The following is a 20553-nucleotide window of genomic DNA, read 5'->3' as shown; positions in this document are numbered from 1 at the left end:
ATTAGTGCTATTTGTTCTAAAAAATACACTTTTGCAATCCAAAATAACAGTCCAACCCGATAAACACCATTACAATCTGTTATAGAGGGAATTTAAAATTTTATAATCCTAACTTCTCACCTCCAAAATTTTATAATCCCTCCAACTTCTCATAAATACTCGACAAAGTTACATAACGTATTTGGTTTGGAGCTAAAGTACAAAAAGTGATGAGTAGCCTTAAACTAAAGTCCAAAAATTTTCAAACCTTAAACTACATAATTATCCTAAACTATGTAATCAATTCTTTGATATTAGTGTGTTCAATTGTAAAAAAATGAGTAGTCTTTATTATATTGATTTGCACTATTTTAGACACTTGTTTTAGTCTTTGAGTGAATAAATGAGTGATGAATTTTGAAATTTTCATTGAGTGAAGCTTTTGGGATTTTTTTTAGTGAAGCAAGAAAGATAATTTCAGTGGGTTTTGAGTTTTGAATGAAAGCTCAATTAGAAAGATTTTTTCTCTTTTTCCTCTCTCCTCCTCTTTCGTTTGTCTGGCTCTCAGCAAAGTCTCTCAGGCAAGAAATGGAGGGAAATGAGTGATGGTTGTGGGTCCTCCTTCTCATCATGAGGGCAGTGGTGGTAACGGAGGAGGAGGTGGCGGTGGTTGTAGTGGGGGAGCTTTTCTCAGTTCAATGATTCAGATACTAAGTCAATAAATAATGGTGTTCTTGGATCTAGGTTTGTTAAGCAAGAAAAATCTGGACCTTGTGATGATGACTGGAAGAGCTCTAAAGTTGCTAAAACTGTTGATTTATTATCTTTAAAAACAATGCCATTACACCAAGGAAGTCCAATGTTGAGATTTAATTCTTTTGGCCTCCATGCTGATACTCGCCAACAAGAACATATGTTTAGCTTCTCTTCAAACAAATCACAAGTTTCTTTTCTCAATAAAGATACTGCGTTAGTGGAAAGAACCTCTCAATACTCTTGCTTTTCCTTTCTACCAAAGACTCCCCCACCTCTCAAAATTAAAAAAGCTTTTGTCATTGTTGTTTGTTGGATAATTTCAACCAAGTTATATTCTGTCAAAAGAAAATTCAATGAGAGAGAGAATGGAAGAATTATTAGAGAAGATACAGAGCGAGAGAGAGAGAGAGTAACGATTCCCTTTATTATGAATTGGATAAAATACAATAATGAAAGGAAAGCCTTATATAGGCAGAGAAACAATACAATTGGTAAATAACAGAATAACAACTTGTTATAACAGAATACCCTAAATGAACTAACTAACTTAACAGCCCCCTTCAAGATGGAGTGTAAAAATCTTTTACACCCATCTTGGAAATAATCTCATTGAAATGAGCAGGGAAAAGGGGTTTAGTAAAGATATCAGCTAGGTTCATTTTTGAAGGGACATGATTGAGTTTGAGGATGCCATTGGTGAGTTTCTCTCGGACGATGTGGCAATCAATTTCCACATGTTTGGTGCGTTCATGGAACACAGGATTCTCTGAGATATGGATTGCTGCATTGTTATCACAAAAGAGAAGAGCAGGAAGAGATATGTCAAGTCTGAAATCTTTGAGCAGGGAGATTATCCATTGTATTTCACAAGTGACATTGGCCATAGACCGTGCAACGGCGAGAGGAACGGGATATGGTTTCTTTGCTCTTTGACTTCCATGAGATGAGAGAGTCGCCTAGGAAAACACAGTGGCCGATATAGAACGTGCGGTGTCGAGACGGGCGGGCGCCCCGATCGAGCGTGCTTGCAAAGGCACGAAGGGTGAGTTTTGAAGGCGATGATGCATGGAAAAAAGACCTTGACCAGGGGAGTTCTTCAAGTAGTGAAGTATTCTGTAGGCGGCATCTAAATGAGGTTGTCGAGGTGATTGAGTGTATTGACTGAGTTTGTTTACAGCAAATGTAATGTCGGGCCGAGTGATGGTGAGGTAAGTCAATTTTCCAATGAGGCTTCGATATTGAGACGGGTTCTGCAGCAAGTTTCCTGAGTCTTTGTTCAGTTTGGTGTTTGGTTCCATGGGGGTGGATGCTGGTTTTGAGCCTAGGCAGCCGGTTTCTTCAAGAAGTTGCAGGGTGAAGGGTCTGTGTGAGACGGAGATGCCTTTGGAACATCGAGCTATTTCCAGACCAAGGAAAAAACGAAGGTTTGCGCAAGGTCTTTTAACTTAAGCGTGCATCGAGGCGGTTTTAAATTTGTTTAGTTCATCGAGATTGTTAGTAGCAACAACAATATCGTCAACATAAATGAGTAAGGCAAAGAAAACACACGGTGTATGTCTCGAAAAATAGAGAATGGTCGGATTTGGAATGGTGGAATCCTTCTTTGAATAAGATGACTGCTGAGTTTTGCATACCATTGTCTTGATGCTTGTTTTAAACCATACAAGCTTTTTTGTAATTTGCAAACTGCATTTGGTGGAATCACTCCTTTGGGAGTGTATCCTTGAGGTAGTTTCATATAAACATCCTCATGTAGATCACCATGGAGGAAAGCATTGTTAATGTCCATGTGATGTAAATGCCAATTATTGATGGCAGCAAGAGAAAAAAGGATTTTGAGGGTATTGAATTTTGCAACAGGAGCATAGGTATCGAAGTAATCAATACAGGTACATTTGTGTATACCCTTTAGCAACGAGACGTGCCTTGCATCGTTCTACACTGCCATCTGGGTTATATTTTATTTTATAAACCCATTTGTTGTCGATGGCATGATGGCCATCGGGTAAGGTGACAATTATCCAGGTGTGGTTGTCCTCAAGAGCTTTGATTTCAATTCCCATTGCATTGGTCCATATTTTGTATTTACAAGCTTGGGAATAGGATTTGGGTTCAACCAATTTATGGGCAGCAAGTATAGCAGCTCTGAAGGTTTTGGAAAACCTGGTATAAGCCAGTGAATTTGTGAGGGGGTGAGATGTTGAGGCAGGGACCTGTAGGAAGTCACACATGTATTGTTCTAAATGTTTTGGCTTGTGTGATGGCCTGCCAGATTTCGTGTGATGCACATCAGCTGGTTGTTGAAGACTGCTGGTGTTGAGGGGTTGTGTGTTGTCATTCGCAGCATTGGTGCTGCTGTCAGGTCGAAAATAATCACCTGTTGGTGTGTTGTTGCTGGTTTCAGCATTATTGCTGGTGTTAGCAGTGTTGCTGGTTTCAGCAGAGGTGTTGGTATGCTGTTCAGAAATAAATGGACGGGAAATGGAGGATGAAAAGAACTTGTCGATATCATCTTGGTGAGATCTGTTGAGCATAGGATATATAGTTTCATAGAAAAAAACATCTCTGCAATGAAAAATATTATTAGTAGCCATGTCAAGTAAAGTATAAGCCTTCATATGTTCAGGGTAGCCAATAAAGACACATGCTTTTGATCTTGGAGAGAACTTATGGGAGTGAACAATGTTTGAAGCATAGGCCAAACACCCAAAATTCCTCAAATGGTCATACATAGGGGGTTTGTGGTGAAGAATTTCATACGAAGTTTTATCTTTAAGTAAAATCGAAGGGGTTCTATTTATCAAATATATGGCAGTACGTACCATATAACTCCAGTATAGGCCCGTGCAACATTTAGGATGTGTTGGTGTTTGCGTTCGACAACAGAATTTTGTTGTGGACGACCAACACATGAATTGTAATGGATGACCCCTTTGCTAGCAAAAAAATTTGACAGGGAGAGTTCCTTGGCATTGTCTGTGCGGACTGACTTTATGTGTGAGTTGTATTGAGTAGTGACAAGGCTGAAAAAATTTGTAATGATAGCAGGGGCATCAGATTTAGCATGCAAAAAATAGGTCCATGTATATCGTGAGTGATCATCAACTATAGTCAAAAAATATTTGTACCCTTCAATGGATTCGATATGGTAGGGACCCCAAATGTCCATATGTATGAGATCAAAAATAGTAGCAGCAATGTTATTGTGTGAAATAAAAGGCAATTTTTTTTGTTTTGCATAATGACATATTTTGCAATGAAAAGAAGAAGAATGATTTGGTGACAAGTGAAACATTTTATTGATTTTATTTGTAATCAATACAGAAGGATGACCAAGGCGGGAATGCCATTGGTTTTTATTACAAGAGACATTGCAAAAAAAAGGATTAGTGGCAGTAGTCTCTTGTTGAATGTAGTAGAGTTTGCCAAACTTCTTAGCAATCCCAGTCCTCGATATGCGAAGACTGAATAGAACAACAATCAGATGTGAATATTAATTTGGTAGAACAATGCTGTAACAATGAACTTACTGATAACAAGTTAAACCGAAATTGGGGAACATATAAGACATTAGTGAGAGTGATTTCTGAATTGATAATAACCGTGCCAACCTTTGCTATTTTAACTGAAGTGCCATCGGGAAGGGTGACACAGTTAGCATGTGGTTTTGATTGGAAAGAATTAAAACATCTATAATCAAATCATACATGGTGGGTTGCCCCACTATCGATAATCCAGAAATTATATGGAAAGTCTTATTTTGTTACCAGAAAAATTGGTTGAAGCAGGAGTGTTGTTCGAAGTTGAAGGAGTGGACTGAATTTGTTCTGCCAGCATTGATATCAGTTGTTGGCATTGGTCATTGGTAAGTTGTGAAGGATTTAACTCAGTAGAGGAATCCGAGACTTGAGAAGCATGTGGCAGATTCTTATTGTTCTTAGGTATTTTTGTTGAAGATTCCTGGGGTCTCCTATTACCATATCCTGGGGGAAAACCATGCAAGAAATAGCATTTGTCCTTGAAATGCCCAGGTTTATGGCAATGGGTACACATGGGTCGCATTTTCTTGTTCTTGGAAGCAAGATTCGCAGCAGGATCGGGATCAATTTTTGGAGAATGAGTGCTGGTTTTTTGTGTTGTGGCAGCAGCAACTGGTAAATTTGGTCGATTACCAAGGCTTCTTTGGCGTTCTTGATGAACGATCATGGAAAAAACCTTATTCAAGGGAGGCCAAGGATCATAGAGTAAAATCTGAGCTCTAACAGAATGGAAAGATTCATTTAAACCAGTTAGGAATTGAAGAACCTGATCGTGATTAATTTGAGCTTGTCTTTGAGTTGCTGCAGCATAGGTACAAGGGATTCTGGGGCGGAGTTGATTGATTTCGTCCCAAATTGCAGTCAACTTGGTGAAGCATGTACTGACCGAGTCTTCCCCTTGATGAAGATATATCAAAGATTCATTGAGTTCAAAGATCCGAGGTCCGTTTCCTTGGTTGAAACGATTGTTCAGTTAAATCACATGGTACTTGTTGTTTTGAGATACATTATCTTGCTCTTGATTTACGCAGTGAAACAGAATGCAAGATCCATGACATAACCATCTGGTTACATCGAAGCCAAGAACTAAGAAGAGGATCTTCAGGAGGTGGTTGCGGAAGCGTTCCATCAAGAAAAGGAGTTTTGTTTCGAGCTCCTATGGAGAGTTTGAAGTCTCGTTTCCAGGGATGGAAATTGCGATCCGTGAGGACAGGGGTGGCAAGAGCCAAGCCAGGATGATCTGCGGAGCTGATGTAATACGGACTGCGTACATCTTCATAGGCTGGGCGATCTTGAGTAGTGGATCGATTTGCTGGTGCGTGTGATCGATTGACACCAGCTGAGGTTTGAGATGGTGGAGGAGCAATAGGATCATGGGCATCGACCGTGGGGATATCGCCATCGGTGGTAGCAGAGGACGTTGCTCGTGTGCGCACCATTGTTGAATTCGTTTATGTCTGTAAGAGTTCTTGATGGTTGTTCGGGGTTGCATCTGATACCATATTAGAGAAGATACAGAGCGAGAGAGAGAGAGAGTAACGATTCCCTTTATTATGAATTGGATAAAATACAATAATGAAAGGAAAGCCTTATATAGGCAGAGAAACAATACAATTGGTAAATAACAGAATAACAACTTGTTATAACAGAATACCCTAAATGAACTAACTAACTTAACAAGAATATCTAAAAGACAAAAACTTTTTTAATTTTATTGGAGACATCAAACAAAAGCTATTATTTAATAGCTATTATTTTGTCCAAGAAACAATTATATTATTCAAAGACAGCACAAAAAACGAAATAATATAACCGGTTACTCCCAATTTTATGTGAAAGCCATAAATTTAAAATAATAAAAAAATAATAAAATATTATATAATTCTATTTGTTAATAGCTCTAGAATATCAAACTGAACTAATCTAATAGCTATAAACTGAGATGAGGACTACATCAGGGTCCTGATTTATATATATAGATATGTATAAGTTTAAGATAATACTATTCTTAAAGTAATAAATATGCTATGCCAAAGCCATCTGGGTGTTTCACAAAACAAAAAGAAAAATAAATGTCATTATAGAAAATTATTATATCATCAACATGGGGTTGCAAGTGTTCTTCTTTTTTACCATCAATCATGTTAGTTTCAATATCTTATCATATAGAGAATGCTATCTTTATTAACCAAGTCAATCGTGTCTTCTAATGAATCGACATTCAACTAATGGTCACTAATTAAAAGTCATGAAACAGACTGCTCTAGCTGTACGGTCTCCCTTTCAGATGACATAGTTATCTATAGGTTTTAATTATTTTGATTGGGATGTTTTAAGCTTACAGTATTCACTTTTATTTACTAGTTGTTCAAGAACAAATCTAATTTCACAACTAATGACTTCAGTGAAGACTGGAATCATTTCATTTACACCGAAACTTAATGTATTCTTGACCCGGCCTTCTTAAATTCTAAAAATGACCCCAAAAGGAAAAGTTCTCATAAAGAATTTTCAATCTAAAAGAAAATATCAACTTAGCTGCACAAGCTCTATAATGCGTTTCAGCCATCTTAAGACGGAAAACTGGCCAATTACAATTACCACGCTAGAGATGCCCATACGACTATCATTAATCTTCGAGTCACATAGTTTGCTCCAATAAAATAGAGTACAAAATTTGTTTGAATGAATCATTAAACTGTAGCTTCCAGTTGCGAAGAATCTGTAAAAAATCTAGCACAAGAAAATAAAATAGTTGGTGAAAACTTTTTATAGGTTAGAATTAATGGTTCCATGATAAAATGAACACAAAGAATAAAAGAAAAAACTCAATCAAAGAGAATAAGGCGCAAAAGATTTTTAAAGACCAAAATATTTTAAAACTAGAATTGTAGGGCTTTACCCCGAGAGGAGCCCTTCCAGAAATTCTCGAAGGCCTAAGCAAAACTCAGGCCTAAGAGGGGGTTTGGAAATAGTTTTCAACCAGCAATAGACGCGCCTCGGTTAGAACCTCACTAGCTGCGTCATTGCCCCAAGCGCAAAGATACTTTAACCAACGGTCTAGCTATGTGTTTTATATTACAACCTCAGCAAAACATAACATTCTCTAATCCATGTGGGACAAAACAATACTTGATGCTTGAACTATGCTCTACCTCAAATCCATGTGGGACACAAAACAATGCTGGATGCTTGAACTATTCTCTTGAACGCTTTCTATATTTATATGTCTAAATCTTACATCTTTCGGGAAAGAGGAGAAAAAAGGGTTGTAGATGCAATGATGTAAAAATATAGTCGATAGTTACAAACCTGGTAGCCCAGCTATACTGCTGTCATCGATATAGCAGCAGAACGAAGCTTCACACCATCTTCATCCCACTTGGACTCTGGGGCAGTTGCTCCAGCTATAATTGCCTTTATCATAGACAAGGGAGAGAATTTTTTTTTTCTTTGTAAGACACATATTAATTTAAGGGAATAACGAAAAAGGTCTAGAGCCTTAGAAAGAGTATAACACCAGGATCTTGACATAAAATTCACAAATGAACATAGCATGCCCTATACATATCGAATGGATACTTATGATATTTCCATTTTCCAGTGTAATTGAGTGAAGGAAATAAAATGCCATTCTTAGCTTGTGACTTTCAACAATAAAAGTTCATGTAAATAACAAACCTTTCCACTGTTAACAGCAGCATACAATGCCACATGCTGGTCGTATCGGCCAAATTCATAGAAGTAATAAGTTCTGAAACATATCAAAATATATAAATATTATTTATGAAGAAAGATAATATAAAATATTAATCGGAAAGGTTTCTTAAGAAGAGTACTCAATAAAAAAAAACATTAATTTGTGAATAGAAATCGTAAATATCAAATGGGAAGTCCTTAGTCACTTATAAATATTTATAGATACATGTTGATATGAAGGAAATTATAAGGACAAATAGGCAGTTCTGAGAAGCAATTAAACAAACAGGGATAAGGTTTCTGATTATGCCCAATAGGTAGGCAAACCTTTCCATTTTATGCTCAGATACACAGGTCATCAGTTTGAAGATGAATTTACCTGAAGCCTTCATCTTCCTTTATTTTTATTGTTCTAGCGGAATACAAAGTTGCTCCACCTGGCATTGCCACATTGTCAGAATAAATAGCATATGCTATATATATAGCAGAAGGAAGAGCCAAGGAAAGATATAAAGAGTCACTGATTTCAGATAGTAATTGTCAAGCTAAAAGTGGGATAGAAAGAGTAAAAACATAGACCAACTCCGTCCAGAAAGTTGATCAAACACAAAAATTAACAGCAACAGAAAAGGAAGAGAAAAATGCAAACCTGGAACAAAGATTCTTGCTGCCTCTTTCAAGGAACCTAAATCTGTTATGTCTTGGGCCTGTTTAATTAGTTAAATATCATGTAAGTTGCACAAAATTCATCGAAATATAAAAAAGTATGTCCTCATCACATGGATGTGAAATTAAAAAAAAAAAAAACAAAGGATCTTGCAAAAGCAATGAGAACTAATGCTACAAACCTCTAAAAAGGTGATCTTGAGTTGATTGGTCGAGCGAATTATGACACTAACAACTTCAGAACTATATGTATGAACAAATAACAAGAAGAATAATCAAAATAAACTTACAAAGTACGGAAAGCTAATAAGATTGCAATAAGATCAGTACTCTAACAAGCCACTCTCAGAAAGGAAAAGAAGAAAAGCCCCCCTTATAATAAACAAAATGAAACGTGTAAAAAATATGATAGATGAATAATTGAGTGAAAAAACACATAGAAGATTAAGGGAGTTTCATGTAAATAAATACACACCCATCAGAAGATGCAAACCGCGCCGCAAAGGTCTTCGGTTTTACCTTATCTCCATAAAGAGACAATCCCTCGTTGAAATCCTAAAAAAATAAATATATAAATTAGTCTTTAAGAAAATATAATGAAAAAGGAAAAAAGTATGGGTTTATCTTGTTCCAGCTAACATGTATCGCTTAAAATCGCAATGCAGCTACAAGGAGTACAGCTTCCAATTTCAGAGCAAACATAAAATCTCAAATCATATATAGGTACCTCAGGCTCCATAACGTCCTCAAAGTCAGGGGGGATCCTAATGGAAAATCCATTGCCAAAGAATTGGAACCAAGATTTGGTGTTGACGATGCCGGAAAGCGAGGGCTTCGCCGATGCCGAAGAACGGGCAAGTGGGAATTGCAGCGGGGCAAAAGAGATGAGGAAGAGCGAAGTGAACTTGTTAATCAAATGTCTCCTGGTGCCAGTGGGGAGAGTGGTACGAGTAGAGTTTGCAGTGGAAAGAGAAAGGGTTTTGGGGATTAAGCAGGGTTTAGGGTTCAGGGGGTGAGGGGAGAGTGAGAGGGAGAGAAGAATGGCCATGAGAGAATGAAGAAGATGGTATTCATGGCTCAGCAAATTTTGGAGGGAGATGATAATGTGGGGACACCAGCTTTTGTAATGAGGATCAGTCAGGGGTAGTTTCGATATTTAAGTCTAATGTCGTTACATGAATCAGATGAAGAGCGTTATTTCTCGTTTGTAGTTTAAATGGGTTTGCTGTCGTTAATTGACTATACGACAGGTCGTTTCTCCGTATCTAAACAGCATACTCTTCTTAACATGTACTTTACAATAGCTAAGATAAGAAAATAGAGAAAATTATATTCTATACTTTTTTTATATTGTTCTCTTTTTTAAAATTTATTATTTTTACCTCTTTTTTTAAACATTGTACCAATTTTACCCCTGTCACTTTAAGATACTCTCCATGTGACTCTCTTATGTTAGAGTATTTTGGGTACAATACATATAAAAACAGGCATATTTCAATTAAATATAAAATTAGAGGTAAATTTGATTAATTGATTAATAAAAATGGTATTTTTCAACTTACCCTAAGAAAATAACTATGATTGTTAAAAAAGAAAAAGAAAAAAAAAAAGGAAAGCAACAAAAAATGACGCTAACACAAAGAAGATAGAAAGTAAGAGTTGGTATCCGATCTAATCTAACTTTTTCGTTTTATCCGATCTAATCTAATTAGTAATTGGATTTAGAAAATCATCATCCGATCCAATCTAATTACACCTCAAAATTTGATACAATCTAATTTAATTACTAATTGGATTTGATCGATTTTTTAATTAGATATCTAATTACACACTTAAATTTTAATATTAAAATAAAAATATAAAGAAAAATACGTCAAAAATAAATATCACTTTTTATTTAAGTTTAATACTCTATAAACATATCATTGTTACAATATAATATAACTAAAAGTTTCAAATAATTAAAACAATAATATTTGTAGGTAATAAAATAGAACAAAACATAATAAAAATAAATACACAAAATAATCAAGTGTTACAAAATAATCAACACAAAAAAATCCAATAAAAATATAATTGAATATATATTATATTTTTTTTATTATTTTATTATATAAATAAATATAAATAATTTTTTAACATATATAAATGTAATTGGATTTGATCGATTTTTAATTAGATTTTGAGACTGACATCCAATAACTGATCCAATCCAATTAAAATCCAACTTTTAGCATCCAATAAAATTTAATTGTAATTGGATATCTAATTTTTTATAATTGGATTGGATTGGATCGGTTCGATTCAATTAGATTGGATGTTGCCTACGGTATACCAAAGTGTTTGCTTGAACTTTGGACACTACATTACACTACTTTCAGAAGACTCTCACTTTGTTTTTTTCATAGGGTTTTTTTCCCATGGCTCGATTTTAATGGTGGATAACAGTCTCAGCCACCTCTTTGAGGAAATAGTTCAAGTCATGACTAATGATTTAACTTGTAGCTTGGACCCAAGCGAGATTGACCCTCAGGAAGCACCTGGGAAGGTACTCCTAGGAAAACTTATTTGTAAGGACAAGCTATGAACAACTGTCATTGCGGGTGCACTCAAGAAAGCTTGGTCCTCTTTTAAAGGTTGGAGTTGGCAAGAGGATGATGATGGCATTTTACATTCACGTTTCCAACTAAGGAGGATGTTTGGAATGTTCTTCAACAACGACCGTGGATTATCTGTGGAGCACTTTTGGTGGTAATGCCATGGTCGTCTTTGTTGGGTTTTATGCCCTAAATAAAACTCATTTCAATATAATCAGATTTACTTATTAATAAAGATCAGAAATAACATTTTATGTTGCATGGTTCACATGATTAATTTCATGATTATATATATAATGTATGAATTCTATTTAAGTCCAAAACATATGAATTTGTTAATGATTATAGTGTTGTCAGCACAGTGGAATATAATCTTAATTATATGTTCGAAAGTTTATTCCCTGATTTGCCAGAACACTGGATTTATACTGACATGATAATCAGCGATAGGTATTCTTACACCTTGGATAAGTGTTATGTCCTTTCCAGGGCATTGGCAAAGTTTACCAGTATCGGATGTATGGAGTATACATTGGAAGGGACCGATATTGAACTTTGATTAGATATATTAAATTTACCGTAATATCTATTCAATTCAATATCACCCGTTGATCCTAGATCAAATGATCTTAATCCTGATATGTTTAGGTTCGATCTCAAGAGTATTATACTTATTCTTTGATTTGTTAGTTAAGCCTACTTTTGGGTCAGGGTGATAGGTACATTTTGGAAACATGATAGTGCAATTGAGTGGGAGCGCTAACATAAATATGGAATCTATAGCTTCTATCTAACAAATAGAAAGTAAAGGATGATTTCCTTCGAGCTTGACCAAACGAAAATAAATGGTGGAGTACTCATTTCACTTGGCTGAAATATCATTTATACGGGGTTAAGTGTTTTAAGGATAAAATACATTATAGGGTGTTACGGTAATCTAATCCCTTTACAGTGTAGATCATCTATATAGAGGATCATTGATCAAATTAGGATTATAACAATGGATAACTAATGACGTGTCTATATGGTGGAACATATAGAGCGTTCTATATACTGAGAGTGCAATTCTAAGTTCTATGCGTGGATTCAACGAAGAATTAATAAGTCAGTGAATTTAAGATATAAATTCTTGATCTGCTTATTGGAAGCTCGGATATATAGACCCATGGTCCCCATACTAGTTGAGACCATACTGCTTGTAAGACTTAGTTAATTGATTTTGATTAATCAATTATAATTCTAAAGTTAGACTATGTCTAGTTTATGAATTTTCACTAAGTAAGGGCGAAATTATAAAGAAAAGAGATTCTAGGTTTATTTATTAATTAAGACACTTTATATGTCTAATTAATAAATATAGGTGGCGTTTCGTAACACTTTTTTAATCAGTTTTTTGTTTTTAAAAGTAGAAAAGTGATTTTTTTTTTTCAAAAACATGTTCTATAAAACTGTTTCTACTTTTCAATTTTATAATTAGAAATCAAAATTTTAAAAACAAAAAAAAAAAATCACTTTCAATATTTTTTTAAATAGTTTTTTTTTTCTTAATCAATCTTTTGGATTACGACCACACCCGGACCCAAATCCCCTCCCCACGGCCCTGACGCTGAACTCGGCTTTTGACTTGAACCCAAATCCGACCCCGGACCTAGACCCGACTTAAATAAAATCAAAAAATAAAAATAAAAATAAATTTTACAGAACACACTTTTGTTTTCTGTTTTTAAAATTGAAAAACAAAAGTGATTACACAACGCATTTTTGTTTTTCAAAAATAAATTTTTAAAAACAAAAATTTTACTTTCATTTTGTGATTAAAAAATTAAAAAACAAAAGTGTTACCAAACAGCACCATATTAAATGACAATATTATTTAATAATTAATTTTTAGTTATTAAATAATTACAATTGGCATTTAAATGGTTAAATTAGAAAATTGACGTTTTTGAGAAAATGGGATGGAAAAATGACAAAATGGCAAAATTGCAAAGTGGGCCCATTATCCATTCTAGGGTCGGTCACTTAGTGTGATTTTACTATTTATTTTTCTATTATTTTAATGCCAAATAATTCTAACCTAAACCTAGGTGGTTACCTATAAATAGATAGTGATGGCTCTCATTCACACTTAACTTTGTCAGATGAAAACTGAGCCTCTTTCTATTTACCCTAGCCGCCACTTCTTCTTCTCTTTTCCTCTTCAATTTTTCGAACCTTGAGTGAATGAGTGAGTGCCCACACACATCAAGTGCTATCTCAATCATAGTGTGTAAGACTGTAGGAGATTCCAAACAACAAGAAGGAGAATCAGCATCAAAGGAAGGAGAGAAAGAGATCCAGGTTCAAATCTTGGTGATGCTCTGCTACAGAAAGGAATCAAGGGCTAGAGATCTGAACGGAAGGAGTCATTATATTCCGCTGCACCCAATGTAAGGTTTTCTTAAACTCTTATGTGTTTATTTCATTGTTTTAGAATTTATATTAGGATGTTAATGAAACATACTTGTTAGTAAATCTAGATCCTGGTAAAATATTTCCAACAACTGGCCTCAAAGCCATTGTTTACTTTCATGAAATATGAATTAAAACGATGTTATGTGTTGATTTGGATGGTTTCATGTGGTTTATGTGCTTATTTGATGATAGTTTAGAAATCGCAATATATGTTACTGAAATATTTTTTATTTCGATCTGGAATTATTTTTACTGGAAAGTGGACAAAAAATTAATAAATTTAGGATTTTACAAAACCTAATTTAGATTTTTTATGAATTAGATATGGTTTTTTAAAGTTGAATGAAAATATCAGGATTTGAAACACTCACGCGCGCGCATAGGGTCTGGGACGCTCGGACAGCGCCCATTCAGACAAGGCGCTGACCAAGGTTTCTCGGAGACAACCCTTGTCTGAAGGGAAGCTCGCGCCCGTGTCCCTCGATCAAACCAGGCTGCTTGCAGCCTCTGTTCTCGGCCGTTTCCCAGCTTCCGCGTGCGCAGGGGTATGCAAAGCATACCCCTGTGCCTCAAACTTGTTTTCGTCATAACTTTTGATTCGAAAATCGTTTTTCATTGAAACAAAAGCCAATTTTTGGTAGAATTTTGTGTAGAATCTGGATTTTCAATTAAAAATCTACTTGTCAGAAAAATTAATTTTTATTAATTTTTTAAAATTAATTAAAATTAGTTTTTGATATTAGTAGGCTTTGAATTTTGAAAATTTGATTTCTCACAAAGGAGCCTTATGGTTATTTTTTGAAATTTTAGATTATTTTATTTATTTTAATTATAAGATCAGATATTATTTTTTATTAAATTTGAATGATCTTACTTTGATATTAAAATATTATCTTTTAAAATAATCTTGTTCAAATTTCAAAGTTTGCTAACCATATCATATTTTTTTTTCAAATTTGTTATTTTTGAAATATATTTTATTAATTAAAATTATAATATTAGGATATGTTAGGTTTAACATTTTATCTTATTAGATTTTTTTTATTAAAATTATATTTTGGCAAAAATAACATGAAATTTGAAAATTGGTTAGTTTAGTTTGATTAGATATTTTACGGTTTCAAACCATAAATTTTTCAAACTTATTATTATTTTTTTTAAATATTCTAACCATATAAAATATCTTATTTTTCAATTAGTTTATTTATGTAATATTTAAATTTATTAAATTATAAGACTTAGAATATAATAATGAAATATCTAAATTTAAAATTCAAGAAATTTTATTATATTATCTTATTAGAAATTTTAAATAAATTTAAATTTTGAATAAACTTGATATTTGAAAAATTGGTTCGATATTTTTTATTTTTGGTTAGAATTTAAGAAATTTCGGAGTTTGTTGAATTTTGAATTTTTTCAAATATTCTCTAACAACCTAAATTTGAATTCTAGTTAAGATATTTATTTTAAAATTTAATTTTTTTTAAATTTTAAAATTGAGATATTTTAGCTTACTTTCCAGATATTCCAGATGAGTTATTTGTTTGTATTATTTGTTTATATATATATTAATATACAATTTTTTTTACAAACCTATTATTTATTTGATCTAAATTGCTATGATTAACTTGTTGACAGATCCAATGATCTGATTTTAATCATAGTCCAATTGTCAATAAATCTTATAAATAATTTGTAACAGGTAATGTTTGCTATTTCTTTCATCTGTGTAAACCTAGTAACATGATTGGGCCCATCCAAATCATTTGACCTGTGTGAGCCTATATGTTTGCTATTGGGCTTAGATGCATATAGGAAGCCCATTTAAGTTTTACTAAGTAAATGGACTAGGTTGCTAAAATAATTTTTGGCATAAGTAAATTTATTTAGGCCCAATTAGATTTGGGCTTATTCAATGAATAACAATTGTTTATTTAAAGGTTAAATTCTTCTCTTTTGGGCCTTGTGTGAGAGTTGGGGGCCAATAGAAGTGGGTACGACATACTGAACCCAGCTCCCCCTCACATGAACTACCCCAATTGTGAAAGCCCATTTGCCTTATTTAAATAATTGTATTAGGTTAATTATTTTAGTCTAACCTAATTAAAATTGAATTAGCAACATAATTAACTGTTAAAATATATGAAATTTATTTTTCATTTAATATTTTAAAGTTAATTTTATAAAAACACTTAGTTAATGATATATATTCTAGATAGTTATTTCTAGAACTAGTTATTTTTTCTAATATTTAATTAGGAAAATATCATAGATTGTGAAATTAATTATTTAATAATTAATTTTGGTACAATCTAAGTTAAGTATATTTTTCCTAGTATTAAATTAGAATTAATAATCAAGTCTTCTCTATACTTAATTATTTATTTCTTGAATTTAGTACATTTAATTAAATTGAAAATTTAAATATTTAAGTTGATTTTCATCATAATACTTAAATATTATTATTTTCATGTTATTTAATTAAAATTGAAAATTATTTTAAGTTTGAAATCTTATTTCATAATAACTTAAATTTGAACAATTTTCAAAATATATTTTATTTTATTCTATTAATTTTTTTCCCACAATTTCGAAATTGTATTTCTTAAATGCATAAATTTCGAATTTTATTTGAAAAATAGATTAAAGTTGAAAATTATTTATTTTAATTTTGGACCAACTTAAATCAATGATTTTCTTCATTTAATGATTAATTAAAAATAAATGAATTAAAATATATTATAATTAGAAATTAAATTAATTAGTCAATGAAAGTCTAGATAGACATTATGTGTTTTGCTTGAAGTATTTTTCTAGTGTATTTAATTAAATAGAAAATTAATATTTAAGTTGATTTTCATCATGATACTTAAATATTTGAAAATTTTTCTTTAATATTTAATTAAATAGAACAATTATATTTTTTGTTGTAAATTAATTTTATTAATTAATTTTGAGCCAACATAAAATTAGAATATTTTTTCCAGGATTTATTTTAACAAGCAATTTCAAAAATTGTATTCTTAAATACTTCAATTTTTCGAAATGCAATATATATTTATAGAAAATTAAATTTGAGTTGTAAATTAATTTAAATTAATTTTGAAACAACTTAAATTGAATAATTTTTCTAAATATTTATTGGAAATTATTACTAAGATGGAAATAATTCATGTTATTTTCATATCCATCTAAGTAAAATTTATAAATATTAAATTAAAATTTATATTTAGAATTTTTCATTCTAAAGTGGAAATTTTAATTAAATAAATATATATTTAAAATAATTTGATTAAAATAAATATTAGAAGAAAATACACTTTAAATAATGAGCTTTATTATTAGGACATTTGATCTCCATTGTTGGTTTTACATAGCTTTTATTTTAGTGAGTAATCCTCCCTAATGGAGGAACGTTCATTAGCAAGTTAGCACCGTTTAATCTCGAAAGATAAGTATATTTGTAAGTGTTTTATATGGTATTGATTACCCTAATGCTGGCGACTGTATTTGACTTACAAAATATGAAACAATGGTGGAAGCTCATAAGATAGAATAGCCTTGACTCTCGCCTAAACGGGACAACGCTAGATTCCAATCTTGATTGAATAAAAGGTTGCTAGAATGTTTATCATTTTAGATGAGCTGACAACTCTATTCAATGGATGGTAGCTTTGACTCTCGTCTAAACGGGACACTGATATCAGTTTGTTGAAAACCTTAGAAATTATTTAGGATTGTATGTTTTAGTATTTTCACTTGTCATTCCTACTTGCTATGTGTTTAATAATTTCTGAATTGTGTATGAATTTATATTGAACCATGTTATTTTCTGTTATTAAATTGTAGTTTAATTTTGTATCTTCATTGTTGGTCTAACTTGGTTTGTTGTTCTAATGGGATAAATCCCTAATGGATTGTCACCATTAGACAAACATAATTGTGTTAGATCTCGAAAGATAAATATTATAAATGCAACACCTAGCTGTTCATCAATTGATGACACCTTAGACTAGTATTTACAATATGAAACAAAAGATTGTATAAATAAGATTACTTTGACTCTCGCAAATCGAAGCATCGTTGGATTCTTATTTATAAACGAAATTATCCTAATTCCTCTTAGCTTATTCATTTCGAATTAGCTCAATAACATATCATTGGATGAATGGTCTATAAATCATTTCATATCATTCTATTTTCTCTTAAGAAATTTAATGACGCATATGATTATATTCCCGAAATTCTATCCCAAACTGATATAAATCCTCAATCTTAGAAATCTTCTACTTGTATGGGCAAATCTGACTTAGAGTTAAAATTAGTAGTGGTGGTCCAAGAAAGAATTACTCATGTATATTTGGTATAAATTTAAGTCTTTGACTTTAAATTTTAGATTCCAAATAATTTTTTAATATAATACAGTTTCACTTTCACAAGTGTTTAATAACCATTTTCTATCAATGGATTCAAACTGTATGGAATATGAGTTTAGTATTCTGTGACCAGGATCCACTTGCACTATTCTAAGAACTCTTTGAAGTAACTAAACCTAAGTCATCAAAAAGACACAACCACATTTTTTTAAATCTATGGCATTTGTATCTTGTTCATAATGGTTTTGACAAGATCATTCTCTGCAAAGAGTTAATATGCGTATATCCACTGAAAGTAAGTTCATCTCATTCGCAGATGGATGTATATTCAGGGGTGGATATGAGTTTTTCGTTGTATTCTTAAAACAATCACTCTAGATTTTACCTTATGCAAAAGAAATTTGAAATGTTTGAAAATTTCATGAATTTCTAGCAATGGTGATAAACCATTAAGGTAAGTGGTTAAAGAACTTGCGAACTGATAGGGGTGGAGAAATAGTTAGTAGATATGCAGTTCAAAGATCATTAAATTGATTTTTGAAATATATCCAAACTTACCTCCCCAGAAATTTTTTATTTGCATATTGATGATTAGTTACTAGTCGTTGCCTAAATCCTTCTATGGTAATACAATTTCAGAATGATGCAATGGTTGGGTACTTAGTGTAAATCATTACTAGATTCATGGATGACCTAATCAAAATCTTAGGAAAAGCTAGAACTGTTAACCATGGTTTGTTAGCTTTTCTAAGTGATTAGGGGTGGACCATCCCATAGTCATTAGATAAGAAAGTGTTTATTTAAACAAATACTAATTTTCTAAGAAAATGACTAAGTCTGAAAATAAAGTAGCAAATAAAGGAGATAATTTTTTCCTGATTCCATAAGTGTTCTATCATCTTATTCGACACAAGATGATCACACTGCCTCTGTTGTCTTGACACAACCGAAGAGGTTAATACCATTTAGTTTTCTTAGACATAATTCACGGTACCTTGTCGTAGTGGGAGGGTTTCTAGGAACTCACCTTATTATGACTTGGAAGACACTAGTGATTAAAATCCATTGTGAGTTTAAACAAGTAATGGATTGTCAAGATAAGAAACTAAGAAAAAAAGCCAAGAGAACTATGGTTTAATCCATTCACATGGAGTAACCTAAATTTTTCTATTACAAGGACATAGAAGGAAACTTTCGTTTATAAGTCTATTCAATGGACTTAACAAAACTTCCTGTTCCTAGTATTATAGGTTTGAGTTTATCTAAACCTTGGCTTGTGGTATACCTGGTAATTACTTACTCTAATGCAAGCAACTTACTTTAGTAAGATGCTGAAGCACTTTCTTTCTAATGGCAATCTATAGAAGCTTCTCTACTTCTAGGCATAGATTTTATTTATCAAAGGAAAAGCTCAACTATTCCAGGAAAGATAAAGCCATGAAAGAATTCTTTAAATCAACAGTGAGAGGTCTCAGATATGCTTTAGTATGCCTTAGACCAGACACCTGCTGTTGAGTGGGAGTAATGAGTAGGTATTAGATTAATCCAAGAGAGGAACATTGGAAGAAAATCAAGTAAATCTTAAGATTAAGAAGAGGAACTATATATTAGTCAATAAGGGTTTGTTTAAAACTCTTAGACTACACCACATCAGATTTCAAAACCTGCTTTTGTGCTAGAAAGTCTGCTGATAAGATGGTGATTACTCTTGGGGTGGAGTAGTGATTTTGGAGAAGTGTAAAAACCTATCTGAAGTCTCTAGGTTTACCAGAGAGAGACTGAATGTTAAAGTTGCAAGAAAGGTACTTATTCAGTCTAAGGAAAGTTCTATACATTTGTGGCACCGTTCCAACTTGTCTTAACTACTAGTGTTATTTCCTGATTAACCAAAAGTAGTTGCCAAAAGTATAGAATTCAATATCCCAAGAGAGTAGACATATAGAGAGGAATTTCACAATATCAAGGAATTTGTGATTAAGGAAGAGTAATGGTGGATAAAAGGTTGTGTTTAATTCAACCTGTTAGATCCTATTACGAGGAGGATACTACTACTGCACTTATTTGTATATCAAGGTGTTGAGATTATTTAAAATGCACATTTTGTTTTATATTAGTGCAAGTGGGAGTTTGTTGGGTTTTCTGCCCTAAATAAAACTCATTTCAATATAATTAGATTTACTTATTAATAAAGATTAAAAATAACATTTTATGTTGCATGGTTCACATGATTTATTTCATGATTATATATATAATGTATGAATTCTATTTAAGTCCAGAACATATGAATTTGTTAATGATTATAGTGTTGTCAGCACAGTGGAATATAATCTTGACTATATGTTCGAAAGTTTATTCCCTGATTTGTCAGAAAACTGGATTTATACTGACATGATAATCAACGATAGGTATTCTTACATCTTAGATAAGTGTTATGTCCTTTCTAGGGCATTGGCAAAGTTATCCAGTATCGGATGTATGGAGTAT

The 20553-nt window shown here is 32.5% G+C and overlaps 1 protein-coding gene, 1 long non-coding RNA gene and 1 other non-coding gene across 6 annotated transcripts; all 3 read right to left on the bottom strand.

The window, feature by feature from the left end:
* Positions 1-306: 306 nt before the first annotated feature.
* LOC133035126 (uncharacterized) lies at positions 307-1604 on the bottom strand. The gene is made up of 2 exons (XR_009686397.1): positions 964-1604; positions 307-869 (listed from the first exon to the last, which is right to left on the bottom strand). It is a non-coding gene; the product is annotated as an uncharacterized LOC133035126 (long non-coding RNA).
* Positions 1605-6604: 5000 nt separating this feature from the next.
* Positions 6605-9762, bottom strand: LOC115721314 (uncharacterized). Of its 4 annotated transcripts, none has more exons than XM_061110874.1 (9): positions 9367-9762; positions 9115-9194; positions 8970-9011; positions 8822-8882; positions 8623-8680; positions 8353-8410; positions 7956-8028; positions 7587-7691; positions 6605-7007 (listed from the first exon to the last, which is right to left on the bottom strand). In XM_061110874.1, exons 1-8 carry the CDS (start codon positions 9685-9687, stop codon positions 7599-7601), a joined length of 786 nt encoding a protein of 261 aa, XP_060966857.1. In that variant the 5' UTR covers positions 9688-9762; the 3' UTR covers positions 6605-7007; positions 7587-7598. The 4 variants fall into 4 exon arrangements, with proteins under 4 accessions (XP_060966857.1, XP_060966858.1, XP_030506447.2 ...); XM_061110875.1 differs by having other exon boundaries at positions 6605-6996; XM_030650587.2 differs by lacking the exon at positions 8970-9011.
* Positions 7169-7319, bottom strand: LOC115721529 (U4 spliceosomal RNA). Its single transcript, XR_004012545.1, has one exon. It is a non-coding gene; the product is annotated as a U4 spliceosomal RNA (small nuclear RNA).
* Positions 9763-20553: the final 10791 nt, after the last annotated feature.

The sequence above is a fragment of the Cannabis sativa genome, chromosome 2 (genome assembly GCF_029168945.1).
Source record: "Cannabis sativa cultivar Pink pepper isolate KNU-18-1 chromosome 2, ASM2916894v1, whole genome shotgun sequence".
NCBI lineage: Eukaryota > Viridiplantae > Streptophyta > Magnoliopsida > Rosales > Cannabaceae > Cannabis > Cannabis sativa.
The sequence above is the reverse complement of the archived record's forward strand: the minus strand, read 5'-3'. Positions and strand labels throughout refer to the sequence as shown.

What these genes read in the sequence shown, in the direction of transcription:
- LOC115721314 (XM_061110874.1), bottom strand. Translation starts at nt 9,687, where the DNA reads ATGGCCATTCTTCTCTCCCTCTCACTCTCCCCTCACCCCCTGAACCCT. An exon ending in AAGGAAGATGAAGGCTTCAG is followed by an intron (nt 8,029 to 8,352) that starts GTAAATTCATCT and finishes GATATGTTTCAG; the next exon opens with AACTTATTACTTCTATGAAT. An exon ending in CTGCTGTTAACAGTGGAAAG is followed by an intron (nt 7,692 to 7,955) that starts GTTTGTTATTTA and finishes TCTATGATAAAG; the next exon opens with GCAATTATAGCTGGAGCAAC.